General features: G+C 40.1%; 1 protein-coding gene across 1 annotated transcript in view; it reads right to left on the bottom strand.

Moving 5' to 3' along the window:
• Positions 1-308: 308 nt before the first annotated feature.
• Positions 309-15631, bottom strand: part of NEK10 (NIMA related kinase 10) — a 290867-nt gene continuing 275544 nt past the window's right edge. Inside the window, exons 36-38 of the mRNA XM_060109508.1 lie at positions 3014-3122; positions 451-503; positions 309-368 (exon numbers count right to left, since the gene is read on the bottom strand). Coding sequence (XP_059965491.1) covers positions 309-368; positions 451-503; positions 3014-3122 — 222 coding nt within the window. The remainder of the gene's footprint in view (positions 369-450; positions 504-3013; positions 3123-15631) is intronic.

Here is a 15631-nt window from a genome sequence, read left to right on the forward strand (position 1 = left end):
TGCTCTGAGGCATGTGGGATCTTCCCAGACCGGGGCACGAACCCGTGTCCCCTGCATCGGCAGGCGGACTCTCAACCACTGCGCCACAAGGGAAGCCATCACCCTTTCTTTTTCAACCAAGAATACAGCAGCTGCATCCATATAAAAGATGGTCAACATACATTCTACTCACAGTTGTATCAAGTCTAAGCCAAGATATTTTACAAAGGTGTTTAAAATAGAAGGTCGGGGAAAACCTCTAGAAACAAGGATAGAGAAATTAGATCTAATATCCAATGGTCTAAATTGAATTTTCACATTTCTGGATCTCACCTGTTAGAAGTAAAATTGTAATAACCACTTTCCTCTAGGACTTCTTCAATCACAATCTAAAGTTAAAAAATAAATCAGGTTAGTACTGAATTAAAAGCAACAAAATAAAATCATTTAGAGGCACTGCAAAAACCTCACCTGCATCTGTTCATATGTTATCCCCTGCTCCAAATCAAAGCTGTAGGGTAGACCTGAAATAGATAAATTATGAAAAGCCTGACATTTGATTCATGTTTTCTTAGATTTTATTGGTAATTATGACTCACATGCAGTGAAAAGAGGTCAGTTTCTTAGTGATGAAGATGAGTACTTACAAACACATTCCAAATTATCTTGGCTTTTGGGGTGGCCATCACAAAATAATACATAAGATTTATGGGCATTGCTCATGGTATAAATTGGCCAATTAAGTTAGGTGTGTGTGTGTGTGTGTGTGTGTGTGTGTGTGTGTGTATGTGTGTGTGTCTGTAAGGATAGGTGAGGAGTGGTTCTAAACACAAACTTCCTGATAGGCAAAGAAAAGATTAAGAAACTATCCCTAATCCACAAGGCAAAAAGAGGAGATATGTGCTAGAAAAAAACCAAATTCTTAGAGGAAGGCAGAAATAGCCAGAGGAGGAAAACAAAGGTCTGACCCTTGGCTATGGCTTCCAGGAGGGAATAAAATACATTTAAAATCAGAAGACAGTAATTCTTTTGAGGTTTGGTCTGAGTATGATATACCAGCATATTAACCAACCCCAACACCACCCAAAGCAATGTTGACCAGTTTCCACTCAGGTCAATCAACACTTATCACATGGAGGCCCAGGAGCTCCCCTGCCACTTACTTCGGAGAGAAAAAAGAGAATGGATTGAAGTTTAAGAGGACTCACAAGGATGTGAGTGCTGGCAGCTTGTTTTTCAAGCCCAGCTTAAAGGTGTTGCCCAAAGTGCTCCGTGGTTCTGCTGTCTTTGTTTTTGTCCAGGCTGCCATGACTAGGGACACACCTGGTCTGCTCTGGGGCGGGGCATCCAGCTTCTGGAAGAGCCTGTCAACTCCCTCTCAGGCCGCTGAGAGACTTCTACCAGAGCTCTTCACTTAGCAAGGCTGCTGTGGTAAGAAGTCTGGCCTGTGACTGACCTACCTGCCCAGGGGGATGCAAATGACTTTACTTCACTTAGTATGATAATCTCTGGATCCATCCATGTTGCTGCAAATGGCAAGATTGTTTTCTTTTGTTATGGCTAATATTCAATGGTATATATATATATATATACCACATCATACTAAGTGAAGTAAGTCAGAAAGACAAACATTGTATGATATCACTTAGCTGCAGAATCTAAAAAATAATACAAATGAACTTATTTACAAAACAGAAACAGACTCACAGACATAGAAAACAAACCTATGGTTACCAAAGGGGAAAGGTGGGGGGAGGGATAAATTAGGCCTATGGGATTAACAGATGCACACTACTATATATAAAATATATAAACAATAATGATTTACTGTATAACACTGGGGACTATATTCAATATTTTTAATAACCTATAATGGAAAAGGAAAAGAATCTGAAAAAGAATATATATATATATATATATATATATATATATATATATATGGATCACTTTGCTGTACACCTGAAACTAACACAATATTATAAATAAACTATAGTTCAATTAAAAACAAATAAAAGCAAATGACTTTAGATAACAGTTTATCTCGATCTTACAGATTTCTCAGGGACGATTTTAAATGAAGTTCTGTCTACCCAGTTTAGCTGTATCCTAGGAGTCCAAGACTTAGGGAAAGTTTGATAATTAATACATGAAGTGATTTGCCTAAATTAGGCAACTTCAAAAGCACAACAGAATTAAGCTTTTTTGTGTGTGTGTGAGTAGATGACAAGTCTTCATTTAACGGTAAAATCTTCACATCTGTCTGCACCACTGAGAGATATAACTATAGTTTACAGGGATTCAGAAATTACTTAAGAATTCTGTAACCTCAGAGTAGCTTGAAGATCTCTTCTGAGGTCAAATATCACAAGAAAAATTACATTATGCTGAGTCCCTACTATTGGCTAAGTACTTTTTATATATTTACACTGATCATTGCAATAATCCTAAGATGGTTACCATTTTTGTTCCCATTTTACAGGCAAGAAGACTGGGGTTCAGTGAGGTCAAATAATTTTCTCAAGGTCAGCTACTAAGTGGTTGAGCTGAGATTTGAATCTAGGCATCCTGGTTTACAGAATACATACCTTTAATCCCTATGTTATATTGCCTCCCTATGAGAAATTTTTTCAAAAAAGAAAAAAAATTAAATATGTCTGATGTGGATTCTTCAGGTAAGTTTCAAATTTTCTGTTTTATTCAAGTTCTTCCTTTCTGCTTTTTATCTCCCTGGATGTTTTGGGGCATTTGATTTACCATCATCAGATAAGAAGAAGTAAAAGGAAATACAATTTACCCACACAGATTCTGTTTGCTTACGGTATTAATAAATGATCAAGGAAGGTGTCACAAGTGTGTAAAATAAATCTCAGGGAATTTCTAAATTCCTACTGTATGTCCTTCCAACTGTCACCATAGATAATAAAAATAAGCTCTATTTTCATTTTAAATTGAAGATGATCTTTTAAGGATAGCTGTTGATCCAAACAATCTATTTCTTTGTGAAAGCCAGATTTCCTGTGTTGAATACCATTACTTGTTGGGTTATTTGGGGATAGGCTGTTTCGACCTGATGAATGATGCAATAAATGGTAATCTGCTGTGAAAAAGTTGGGCTCAATTGGTTCTGGAGATCCCTGAGATAACTGAAACAGAAAAAGCAAAACTGCATCTTATTTTGCATTCAGAATCAAATGACATGAGACCTCTGTGTGCGTCTCTGCCCAGAAAAATTAGTGCTCTTCAGTTGTAAATCCCTTGTATACAGATAAAGACCAATCTTCTTCCTTTCAAAAAAATGATAAATTAGATGCAGGCAAATTACAGTGAAAGCAAGTAGATAATTCCTGGTCACATGAAAATAAAAAAAAAACACTATATAGCTTTATGAGAACAAAATAAAAATGGATAGAAAAATAATGGCATGGGCCTGGGATAACAAAATGTTATTTTTGTCAGGTGTAGGAGGAATAAACTCCAATCATTCAACAAAACATCATTTTTAGTCCAAATCATTCTTGTTTGACAAAGGCAAACACATTTCTTAATACATTTTTCTAAATTACTTTTTTTTTTTTTTTTGGTGGTACGCGGGCCTCTCAGTGTTGTGGCCTCTCCCATTGTGGAGCACAGGCTCCAGATGTGCAGGCTCAGCAGCCATGGCTCACGGGCCCAGCCGCTTCACGGCATGTGGGATCTTCCCGGACCAGGGCACGAATCCGTGTCCCCTGCATCGGCAGGCAGACTCTCAACCACTGCGCCACTAGGGAAGCCCCTAAATTACAATTAATTAATTTTAATCTCCAAACATTAATTTCCAACACTGTAAAGGAAAGAATAATTCACTAAATGCCAGAACTTATTAAAGTTCCAATTGTTTAATGCCATTCTATAAGGATGAATTTTTAAATGAAACTTTCAAAATCCTTTCACTTTTAATTCCAACTAACATGTTGGCCAAGTTTTTGTGCCTGTATAAAACAATATACTTTAAAAATGTCGATACATATTAATAAACCAGAAACAAAAGGCACAATTTAGACTATTCAACAGTAGTTACCTTGGATTCACTAACTCTATTCATGAATTAAAATATATCACCGTTCATTCATTTGAGAAAATTATTTGGTAGTTCACAAATATGCCCACCCTTTGAGCCAACAATCCCACTCTTGGATATACACACACAAGAGAAATGAGTACTTGTTCATCAAAAGACATGTACAAGAATATTTGTAGCACATTTATTCATAATAATCAAAAACTGGAAAACCTCCAAATGTCCACAGGATAGATAAATATATTGTGGTGTGCTTATCCAATGGAATTTTGCCAAACATGAAAAAGAACACACTATGAATATACACAGCAAGATGGATGAGCGTTGAGCAAAAGAAGCCAGACACAAAAGGATACACAATGTATAACTTCATTTACACATATTTTCACAACCGAGAAAAGCTAACCAATGGTGACAGAGATCAGGACAATGATTACATTGTAGCGGTAGTAGAGTTTGACCAGGAAAAGGCAGGCAGGAGCCTTCTTCTGGGCTGGAAGTGTTCTATATGTCGATGTGGGTGGTGGTCACATGCGTGAATATACATGTAAAAGTTCATGGAGCTGTACATGTACCTCACTGTATACCTTATGCATTTTATACCTTAATATAAACATTTTATATTAGCAATTGATCATTATTCCATCAATATGCTTTGGATACTATAAATAAAAATCATTTTTGAGTTTTCCAGTCTCCATATTGCCAACGAATGCTACACATTAGAAAAAAAGATAGAATCATCCTTTTATATTCTTGAAAATTTATTTTCCTTACTTTAGTGACAACTGATAAAATTAATAACCCATCTGTAAAATGACAAGATTGTAAGACTGTAATAGTGTAATGCAGGAAGATTTTATTCACTTAATAACTTTCTCATCAGTGCTGTTAGGAGGCAATGCAGATAGCCTTAAGCATTTTGTAGTTCTAATATCTAAGGTAGTAGATTATTCCAACTGAACTTCTTAATATGTCTTGTAATGCTGAAAATGATTTCCTGGTATTACCTTGCAAGTGACTTCAAATGGATTTTTTTTCATATGGTTGAACATAGGAGTAATTTGGCTGCCTGAAATGTTCATCCCAATTATTTCTTAGAAAGCTTATTTAAGTCAACTTAATTATTAAGTGAACACCTTGGAATCCTGAAGATTTCACAGACAGGAAGATGCACAGTACTATATGTGAATTGTGACATGGAGAGGTCAAAAGAGTCATTTTAAGATGACAGGACAGGGCTTCCCTGGTGGCGCAGTGGTTGGGAGTCCACCTGCTGATGCAGGGGACACGGGTTCGTGCCCTGGTATGAGAAGATCCCACATGCTGCGGGGCGGCTGGGCCTGTGAGCCATGGCCGCTGAGCCTGCGCATCCGGAGTCTGTGCTCTACAATGGGAGAGGCCACAACAGTGAGAGGCCTGAGTACCGCAACAACAACAACAAAAAAAAGATGACAGGACAAGTTCTTTTCATTGATTCAAACCTTGAAGAGAGGAGTGTTTGATATTTCCAGAGCCTGTGTCACACTAGCAGTCTTCTAGCCTAAGAACTGTGAATTCTCAGAGGGATTGGCCCATGGAAGAAGCCAAGGACTAAAATCTTTAGTCTTGTGTTTGAGACGCAGGTATATTTATTTTTATCCTAGGAAATTTCCAGAACTTCGTTTTGCAGTTCAGTTTCTTGACATATACTATATTCCTTCAGCAAATCTTTTTTGCCCCTTACTATGTGACCTGAGCATGTTTTGTAAATCAGAAATGTAAACCTTTCAATCCACATACACTGATGATCTGCCCAGCTTATTAGCACCATGCTGGGCACCACGGAGGATACAGAAATGATCTGGCCTCCATGAGACTTGTAACTTGACTGGAAAAATAGGCTAATGTACATAAAACAAGAGGGCAATGCATTAAATAATGAAGTGTGACATGAGGTGGTGAGATCTAAACTTACAAAAACAAGGATGCTTCATGAAGACCAGCATGGTTTTCAGAAGCTCTGTAGAAGAAACACTAGAGCTGAAACTCAAAAACTGGATCTGGATGGGATGCAAGGAAGTCAAGTGGACATTCCAGGTGAGAGGAACTTGAGGGAAAAGTCTGGGTATTGCATATTAATGGCAAAGTGATAAAGGGCTATGACATTAGTCCATGTTATAGAGGCTTGGGGATTTAGGTTCAAGAGAGGAAGACAAGTGTTATTCTTTAATTCAGGGAGTATTTTTTATTCAAAACATGTTTTTAATTTAAATTTTTAAATATTTTTTAGCCACACTACATGGCATGTGGAATCTTAGCTCCCTGACCAGGGATCAAACCCATGGCCCCTGCATTGGAAGCACAGAGTCTTAACCACTGGACCACCAGGGAAGTCTCCAGGGAGTATTCTTTTTTTAAAATAGCAGGTTCTTATTAGTTGTCCATTTTATACATATTAGTGTATATACGTCAATCCCAATGTCCCAATTCATCACACAACCACCCCCACGTTCCCCCCTTGGTGTCCATATTTTTCTTCTTTACATCTGTGTCTCAATTTCTGCCCTGTAAACCAGTTCATCTGTACCATTTTTCTAGGTTTCACATATATGCATTAATATACGATAGTAGTTTTTCTCTTTCTGACTTACTTCACTCTGTATGACAGTCTCTAGATCCATCCACGTCTCTACAAATGACTCAGTTTCATTCCTTTTTATGGCTGAGTAATATTCCATTGTATATATGTACCACATCTTCTTTATCCATTCGTGTGTCGATGGGAATTTTAGTTGCTTCCATGTCCTGGCTATTGTAAATAGTGCTGCAATGGACATTGGGGTGCATGTGTCTTTTTGAATTATGGTTTTCTCTGGGTATATGCCCAGTAGTGGGATTGCTGGGTCACATTGTAGTTCAATTTTTAGTTTTTAAGGAACCTCCGTACTGTTCTCCATAGTGTCTGTATCAGTTTACATTCTCACCAACAGTGCAAGAGGGTTCCCTTTTCTCCACACCCTCTCCAGCATTTGTTGTTTGTAGATTTTCTGATAATGCCCATTCTAACTGGTGTGAGGTGATACCTCATTGTAGTTTTGATTTGCATTTCTCTAATAATTAGTGATGTTGAGCAGCTTTCTATGTGTTTTTTGGCATCTGTATGTCTTCTCTGGAGAAATGTCTATTTAGGTCTTCTGCCCATTTTTGGATTGGGTTGTCTGTTTCTTGAATATTGAGCTGCATGAGCTGTTTATATATTTTGGAGATTAATCCTTTGTCCACTGATTCATTTGCAAATACTTTCTCCCATTCTGAGGGTTATCTTTTCATCTTGTTTGTAGTTTCCTTTGCTTTGCAAAATCTTTGAAGTTTCATTAGGTCCCATTTGTTTATTTTTGTTTTTACCTCCATTACTCTACAAGGTGGATCAAAAAAGATCTTGCTCTGATTTATGTCAAAGAGTGTTCTTCCTATGTTTTTCTCTAAGAGTTTTATAGTGTCCGGTCTTACATTTAGGTCTCTAATCCATTTTGAGTTTACTTTTGTATATGGTGTTAGGGAGTGTTCTAATTTCATTCTTTTACATGTAGCTGTCTAGTTTTCCCAGCACCACTTATTGAAGAGGCTGTCTTTTCTCCATTGTATATTCTTGCCTCCTTTAACAAAGATAAAGTGACCATAGGTGCGAGGGTTTATCTCTGGGCTGTCTATCCTGTTCCATTGATCTATATTTCTGTTTTTGTGCCAATACCATAATGTCTTGTTTACTGTAGCTTTGTAGTATACCCTGAAGTCAGGGAGGCTGATTCTTCCAGCTTCGGTTTTCTTTCTGAAAATTGTTTTGGCTATTCAGGGTGTTTTGTGATTCCACACAAATTGTGAAGTTTTTTGTTCTAGTTTTGTGAAAAACGCCATTGGTATTTTGACTGGGATTGCATTGAATCTGTAATGTGCTTTGGGTAGCAGAGTCATTTTCGCAATGTTGATTCTTCCAATCCAAGAACATGGTATATCTCTCCATTTGTTGGTATTATCTTTAATTTCTTTTGGCAGTATCTTATAGTTTTCTGCATTCAGGTCCTTTGTCTCCCTAGGTAGGTTCATTCCTAGGTATTTTATTCTTTTTGTTGAAATGGTAAATGGGAATGTTTCCTTAATTTCTCTTTAAGATTTTTCATCGTGTATAGGAATGCAAGAGATTTCTGTGCATTAATTTTGTATCCTGAAACTTTACTAAATTCATTGATTAGCCCTAGTAGTTTTCTGGTGGCATCTTTAGGATTCGCTATGTATAGTATCATGTCATCTGCAAACAGTGACAGCTTTACTTCTTTTCCAATTTGGATTCCTTTTATTTCTTTTTCTTCTCTGATTGCCATGGTTAGGACTTCCAAACCTATGTTGAATAATAGTGGTGAGAATGGACATCCTTGTCTTGTTCCTGCTCTTAGAGGAGATGCTTTCAGTTTTTCACCATTGAGAATTATGTTTGCTGTGGGTTTGTCATATATGGACTTTATTATGTTGAGGTAGATTCCCTCTATGTTCACTTTCTGAGAGTTTTTATCATAAATATGTGCTGAATTTTGTCAAAAGCTTTTTCTGCCTCTATTGAGATGATCATATCATTTTTTCCTTCAATTTGTTAATATGATGTATCACATTGATTGATTTGTGTATATTGAAGAATCCTTGCATCCCTGGGATAAATCCCACTTGATCAAGGTGTATGATCCTTTTAATGTGTTGTTGGATTCTGTTTCCTAGTATTCTGTTGAGGATTTTTGCATCTATATTCATCAGTGATATTGGTCTGTAATTTTATTTTTTTGTAGTATCTTTGTCTGGTTTTGGTATCAGGGTGACAGTGGCCTCAGAGAATGAGTTTGGCAGTGTTCCTTCCTCTGCAATTTTTTGGAAGAGTTCGAGAAGGATAGGTGTTTGTTCTTCTCTAAATGTTTGACAGAATTCACCTGTGAAGCCTGGTCCTGGACTTCTGTTTGTTGGAAGATTTTTAATCACAGTTTCAATTTCATTACTTTTGATTGGTCTGTTCATATTTTCTATTTCTTCCTGGTTCAGTCTTGGAAGGTTATACCTTTCTAAGAATTTGCCATTTCTTCCAGGTTGTCCATTTTATTGGCATAGAATTGCTTGTAGTTGTCTCTTAGGATGCTTCGTATTTCTGCAGTGTCTGTTGTAGCTTCTCCTTTTTCATTTCTAATTTTATTGATTTGAGTCCTCTCCCTCTTTTTCTTGATGAATCTGGCTAATGGTTTATCAATTTTGTTTATCTTCTCAAAGAACCAGCTTCTAGCTTTATTGATTTTTATTTCATTTATTTCTGCTCTGATCTTTATGATCTCTTTCCTTCTACTAAGTTTGGGTTTTGTTTGTTCTTTCTCTAGTTCCTTTAGGTGTAAAGTTAGGTTATTTCAGATGTTTCTTGTTTCTTGAGGTAGGCTTGTATTGCTATAAACTTCCCTCTTAGAACTGCTTCTGCTGCATCCCATTGGTTTTGGATCATCGTGTTTTCATTACCATTTTTCTCTAGGTATGTCTTGATTTCCTCTTTGACATCCTCAGTGATCTCTTGGTTATTTAGTAATGTATTGTTTAGCCTCCATGTGTTTGTATTATTTTACTTTTTTTCCCTGTAGTTGTTTTCTAATCTCATAGTGTTGTCATCAGAAAAGATGCTTGATATGATATCAATTTTCTTAAATTTACTGAGGCTTGATTTGTGACCCAAGGTGTGAGCTATCCTGAAGAATGTTCCACATGCACTTGTGAAAAAAGTGTAATCTGTTTTTTAATAGAATGTCCTATAAATATCAATTAAATCTATCTGGTCTATTTTGTGATTTAAAGCTTGTGTTTCCTTTTTTTTTTTTTTTTTTTCTGTACACGGACCTCTCACTGTTGTGGCCTCTCCCATTGCATAGCACAGGCTCCGGACGCACAGGCTCAGTGACCATGGCTCACGGGTCCAGCTGATCCGCAGCATGGGGGATCTTCCCAGACCGGGGCACGAACTCACGTCCCCTGCATCGGCAGGTGGTCTCTCAAACACTGCCCCACCAGGGAAGCTTGTGTTTCCTTATTAATTTTCTGTTTGGATGATCTGTGCATTGGTGTAAGTGAGGTGTTAAAGTCCACTGCTATTATTGTGTTACTATCGATTTCCTCTTTTATAGCTGTTAGCAGTTGCCTTATGTATTGAGGTGCCCTGCTGTTGGGTGCATATATATTTATAATTGTTATATCTTCTTGGAGTGATCCCTTGATCATTATGTAGTGTCCTTCCTTGTCTCTTGTAACATTCTTTATTTTAAAGTCTATTTTATCTGATATTGCTACTCCAGCTTTCTTTTGATTTCCATTTTCATGAAATATCTTTTTCCATCCCCTCACTTTCAGTGTGTATGTGTCCCTATGTTTGAAGTGGGTCTACTGTAGACAGCATATATATGGGTCTTGTTTTTGTACCCATTCAGTGAGCCTGTGTCTTTTCACTGGAGCCTGTAATCTGTTCACATTTAAGGTAATTATCGATATGTATGTTCCTATTACCATTTTGTTAATGGTTTGGGGTTTGTTTTTGTAGGTTCCTCTCTTCTCTGTTTTTCCTACTTAGAGAATTCCCTTTAGCATTTGTTGGTTTGGTGGTGCTGAATTCTCTTAGCTTTTGCTTGTCTGTAAAGCTTTTGATTTCTCCATCGAATCTGAATGAGATCCTTGCCAGGTAGAGTAATCTTAGTTGTACGTTCTTCCTTTTCATCACTTTAAAATGTCATGCCACTCCCTTCTGGCTTGTAGAGTTTCTGCTGAGAAATCAGCTGTTAACCTTATGATAGTTCCCATGTATGTTTTTTGTCATTTTTTCCTTGCTGCTTTCAATAATTTTTCCTTGTTTTCAATTTTTTCCAATTTGATTACTATGTGTCTTAGTGTGTTTCTCCCTGGGTTTATCCTGTATGGGACTCTCTGCACTCCCTGGACTTGGGTGGCTATTTCTTTACCCATGTTAGGGAAGTTTTCGACTATAATCTCCTCAAAGATTTCCTCAGGTCCTTTCTCTCTCCCTTCTCCTTCTAGAACCCGTATAATGCAAATGTTGTTGCATTTAATGTTGCCCCAGAGGTCTCTCAGGCTGTCTTCATTTCTTTTCATTCTTTTTTCTTTATTCTGTTCTGCAGCAGTGAATTCCACCATTCTGTCTTCCAGGTCACTTATCCATTCTTCTGCCTCAGTCATTCTGCTATTGATTCCTTCTAGTGTAGTTTTCATTTCAGTTATTGTATTGTTCATCTCTGTTTGTTTGTTCTTTAATTCTTCTCAGTCTTTGTCAAACATTTCTTGCATCTTCTCTATCTTTGCCTCCATTCTTTTTCCGAGGTCCTGGATCATCTTTACTACCCATATTCTGAATTCTTTTTCTGGAAGGTTGCCTATCTCCACTTCATTTAGTTGTTTTTCTGGGGTTTTATCTTGTTCCTGCATCTGGTACATAGCCTTCTGCCTTTTCATCTTGTCTCTCTTTCTGTGAATGTGGTTTTTGTTCTACAGGCTGCAGGATTGTAGTTCTTCTTGCTTCTGCTCTCTGCCTGTGGTGGATGAGGCTATCTAAGAGTCTTCAGCAAGCTTCCTGAGGGAGGGACTGGTGGTGGGTAGAGCTGGCTGTTGCTCTGGTGCACAGAGCTCAGTAAAACTTTACTGAGAAGAGGATGCTTCTCTGCTGATGGGTGGGGCTGTGTTCCCTCCCTGTTAGTTGTTTGGCCTGAGGCGACCCAACACTGGAGCCTACCCGGGCTCTTTGGTGGGGCTAATGGCAGACTCTGGGAGGGCTCACGCCAAGGAGTACTTCCCAGAACTTCTGCCACCATTACCCTTGTCCTCACAGTGAGACACAGCCACCTCCCGCCTCTGCAGGAGACCCTCCAACACTCGCAGGTAGGTCTGTTGAGTCTCCTATGGGGTCACTGCTCCTTCACCTGAGTCTCAGTGTGCACACTACTTTGTGCGTGCCCTCCAAGAGTGGAGTCTCTGTTTCCCCCAGTCCTGTTGAAGTCCTGCAACCAAATCCCGCTAGGCTTCAAATTCTAATTCTCTAGAAATTCCTCCTCCTGCTGCAGAGCTCCCAGTTTGGGAAGCCTGATGTGGGCCTCAGAACTTTCACTCCAGTGGGTGGACTTCTGTGGTATAAGTGTTCTCCAGTTTGTGAGTCACCCACCCAGCAGTTATGGGATTTGATTTTATTGTGATTGTGACCCTCCTACCATCTCATTGTGGCTTCTCCTTTGTCTTTGGATGAGACATATCTTTTTTGGTGAGTTCCAGTGTCTTCCTGTCGATGATTGTTCAGTAGTTAGTTGTGATTTCAGTGCTCTCTCAAGAGGGAGTGAGAGCACATCCTTCTACTCCACCATCTTGAACCGCAGCTCCCTGGGAATATTTTTTAAATCAACTAGTGTGTGCCATGCACAGATCCAAACAATGAAAACAATCAATGGTGGCTAAATATTGTATTCTTTGAGCTTACTGCCTAATTAGGGAGAATTATGTCTGTGAAATATCCACTTGCGTATTTGCAAAATTGCAAATATGCTGAACGCATTGAAGGCAAGTCCTGTGGTTCTAAGAGGTAACAGAAAGATTTAACTTAGGGAAAGCTTTCCTGAGAAAATGATGCTTATGCTGAGAGGCAAAATAAAGAGTAAGAGTGAGTAAAGGATGGAGTGGGAAGAACATTATAGGCAGAGGAAAGAGCATGTGCAGACTTGGGAGGAAGCAGCATGGTAGATGGGCACTGTAGGCAGTGTGGAGACAGCAAAGGGCAAGAGTGGTATGAGGTGAGGGTGGAGAGAGAGACAGGACTTGGATCAAACAGGACTGTGAACACCATTGGTGGAGATTTTGGCATTTTATACTAAGAGCCCCCTGGACAATGTTCTGTGGTGTGTGTGTGTGTGTGTGTGTGTGACGTGATCAGATTTCTGTTTTGAAGAGATCACCCTGGAAGCAATATATGTAACAATTTGGGTGGGGCTGGGACCTCAGGGTGAACATAGGCAGATCATGAGGAGGCTCCTGCAAATAATGGAGGCCTAGGTGGTGGGACTCGGGGTTAGATGGTGAGGCAGGAAACTGGACATAAGTATTTAGGAACACTGGCAAAAGTCTGGCAAAATGAATTGGAGAACAAGGAGATCAGCAAGAAGTGCGACACTAGTGCAAGAGAGGGGTGCTAAGAGATTGGACTAGGTGGAAACCAAAATGAAGGAACAGCTATGGAAGACCAAATATTCCCACTTAATAACAATGATAGCACCTATGCCATTGATTGAGTACTTACTACATTCTAGATACATTTGATAGTCTATTTTGTTCTTACAACTACTTTGTAAGGTAGGCATTATCCCTATTTTACAGATGAGGAATCTGAGAAGTAAAGTAATTTGCTCAAGGAGCATAGCTAGTAAGTGGCAGAACCAGGGCTAGAACCCAGGGTTATAATATCAAAGGCCAACCAAAACCACCTACACTATGAATATTCCCCAGGTGTTAATGACTTAGGATATGCAAGAGATAAGGTGAAACAGTTGAAAATGACCACAAGATTTAAAGACTGAGCAGAATGATAATGGAAGCTTCCAATGATATTCGATGTGGACAAAGGAAGGAAGCAGGTGGTGAGTTCAATTCTGGACATACCAGATGACAAAGTAAATGCTCACCCAGTAGGTGGAAATATAGGTGATACAACAGAATCTTTCAAAGCAGTGGCCTCTCAGGCTGGCTGAAACTCTGAGGTGGCTCAGCAGTCCCAGACCAGCACTGTGGGGCCCTCTCTTGGCTCATGAGCTAAGAGGTGTACCTCCCATCTTTGGCATGTATGTTCTGTTTGGAAGAATGTGTAAGAAAATTCCTTCTTAACTGACATAAAAGGGCTCTTCTGGGGACTCCAATCGAGATGGTGGAATAGGAAGTGGATCTCACCTCCTCCCAGAAATACGTCAAAAATACATCTACATGTGGAACAACTCTCACAGAATACCTACTGAATGCTGACAGAAGGTCTCAGACAGCCAAAATTGCAGGAGAGGTCACCACATAACCAAGTAGGACAAAAGAAAAAAATAAAGGAAGCGAGACAGGACCTGTACCCCTGGGAGGGAGCTGTGAAAGAGGAAAGGTTCCCTCACCCTGGGAAACCCCTTCACCAGTGGGGAGATCACTCAGGACAGAAAGGGAGCTCCAGAAGCTCAGAGGAGAGAGTAGCAGCTGGCTTGAGGCAGGCAGAACAGCAAGAGACCAGCACAGAGGGTCTGCACCACCTCCCTGCACTCCCCAGACAGAGACATGCATCTGCTGCTGTGGGCAGGGGCTGGGTGCTGAATCTTGGGGTTCAGAACACAGACCCAGGGAGAGGACTGGGGCTAGCTGTGCAGGGACAGCCTAAAGGGGCAGGACCATGCTTTGGGCCACAACCAGGGGTATGTGGAGGAAGGAGCCCAGGTCTGCCATAGAAGTGAAGTGTTGTTAACAGGCGCAGGAAGGGAGGGACAGGGCCCATCATAGCAGCCTCTTTCTCAGCATGCTCACAGCTGGTGCAGTGGCACCTCTATGACTTCTGGGAGCACACAAGCACCAACAGGCTGCCCACATTCGGAGGTGGGGCTGAAATCAGAGTTCATCCCCAGGAGTTGTGCAACTTAGGAAGCAGGGCTGGAATCTGAGCCCTCTCCCTGTGGCTGTGCAATCTGCAGATTTATGCCACCCCTCCAGCCTTGTAAACTCAGTGCCTGCAGGACATCCAAGTGGACAATGGGTGCTCCCGTGGCTGGGGCAAGTCCAGCATTAGCAGCTGTGGGCTTTGCAGGTGCATGCACAAGGAGGCAGGGCCGGAGTCTGGGCTGCTTCCATAGCTCCCACAGTGGGTCCAAGTGCATGACTACTGTGGTCCTGGTACCTGACTTCAGTGGATTGGTGCCTATGGATCTGCACTGGTGGCTTTGTGAACACAGTACCTGAGGGACACTGGGGTCAATTGCATTCCCACAGTTAAGGGAGGGCCGAGAGCAGTGCCAACAATGGTGTACTTTGTGAGCTCACACAACAGGTGACAGGCAACACCACCGAGCACACTCTTGGGTGGACAGCTCCTGCTGAAGAATACTCAGTTGCTCCTCTCCTAGTGTGAGGGTTTCAATCTTGCTTACCTCATGCTGCAGTCAGAAATGGATATGGGGGCGTCTACTCCAAAAACTAGAAAGTAGACCCTGTCCCTGACAGGATTGTGACAACCACAGAGCAAAGAGGAGGGCCCACTCATATCCAGTGCAGACTCTGGTCATCAAAACACCAGTAACACCCCCTATTAAAGGGATAACAGCTATACACACTGGGGAAAGATGCAGCAGACATCCATACTAAAAGCAGCACTTGCACCAAATATATTAAACCCATGCAGGCTGCACAGGAACTCTCCCACATAAAAACAGCTCTCCAAGACCACAGTAGATAACTCTTTCTCCTAAACTCATAGAGCCAGAGAAATACAAGTAAAATGAAGAAACAGAGAAATCACTCCCATTAAAAGATAAAGAGAAT

This window comes from Mesoplodon densirostris, chromosome 10 (genome assembly GCF_025265405.1).
Source record: "Mesoplodon densirostris isolate mMesDen1 chromosome 10, mMesDen1 primary haplotype, whole genome shotgun sequence".
Taxonomy (NCBI): domain Eukaryota; kingdom Metazoa; phylum Chordata; class Mammalia; order Artiodactyla; family Ziphiidae; genus Mesoplodon; species Mesoplodon densirostris.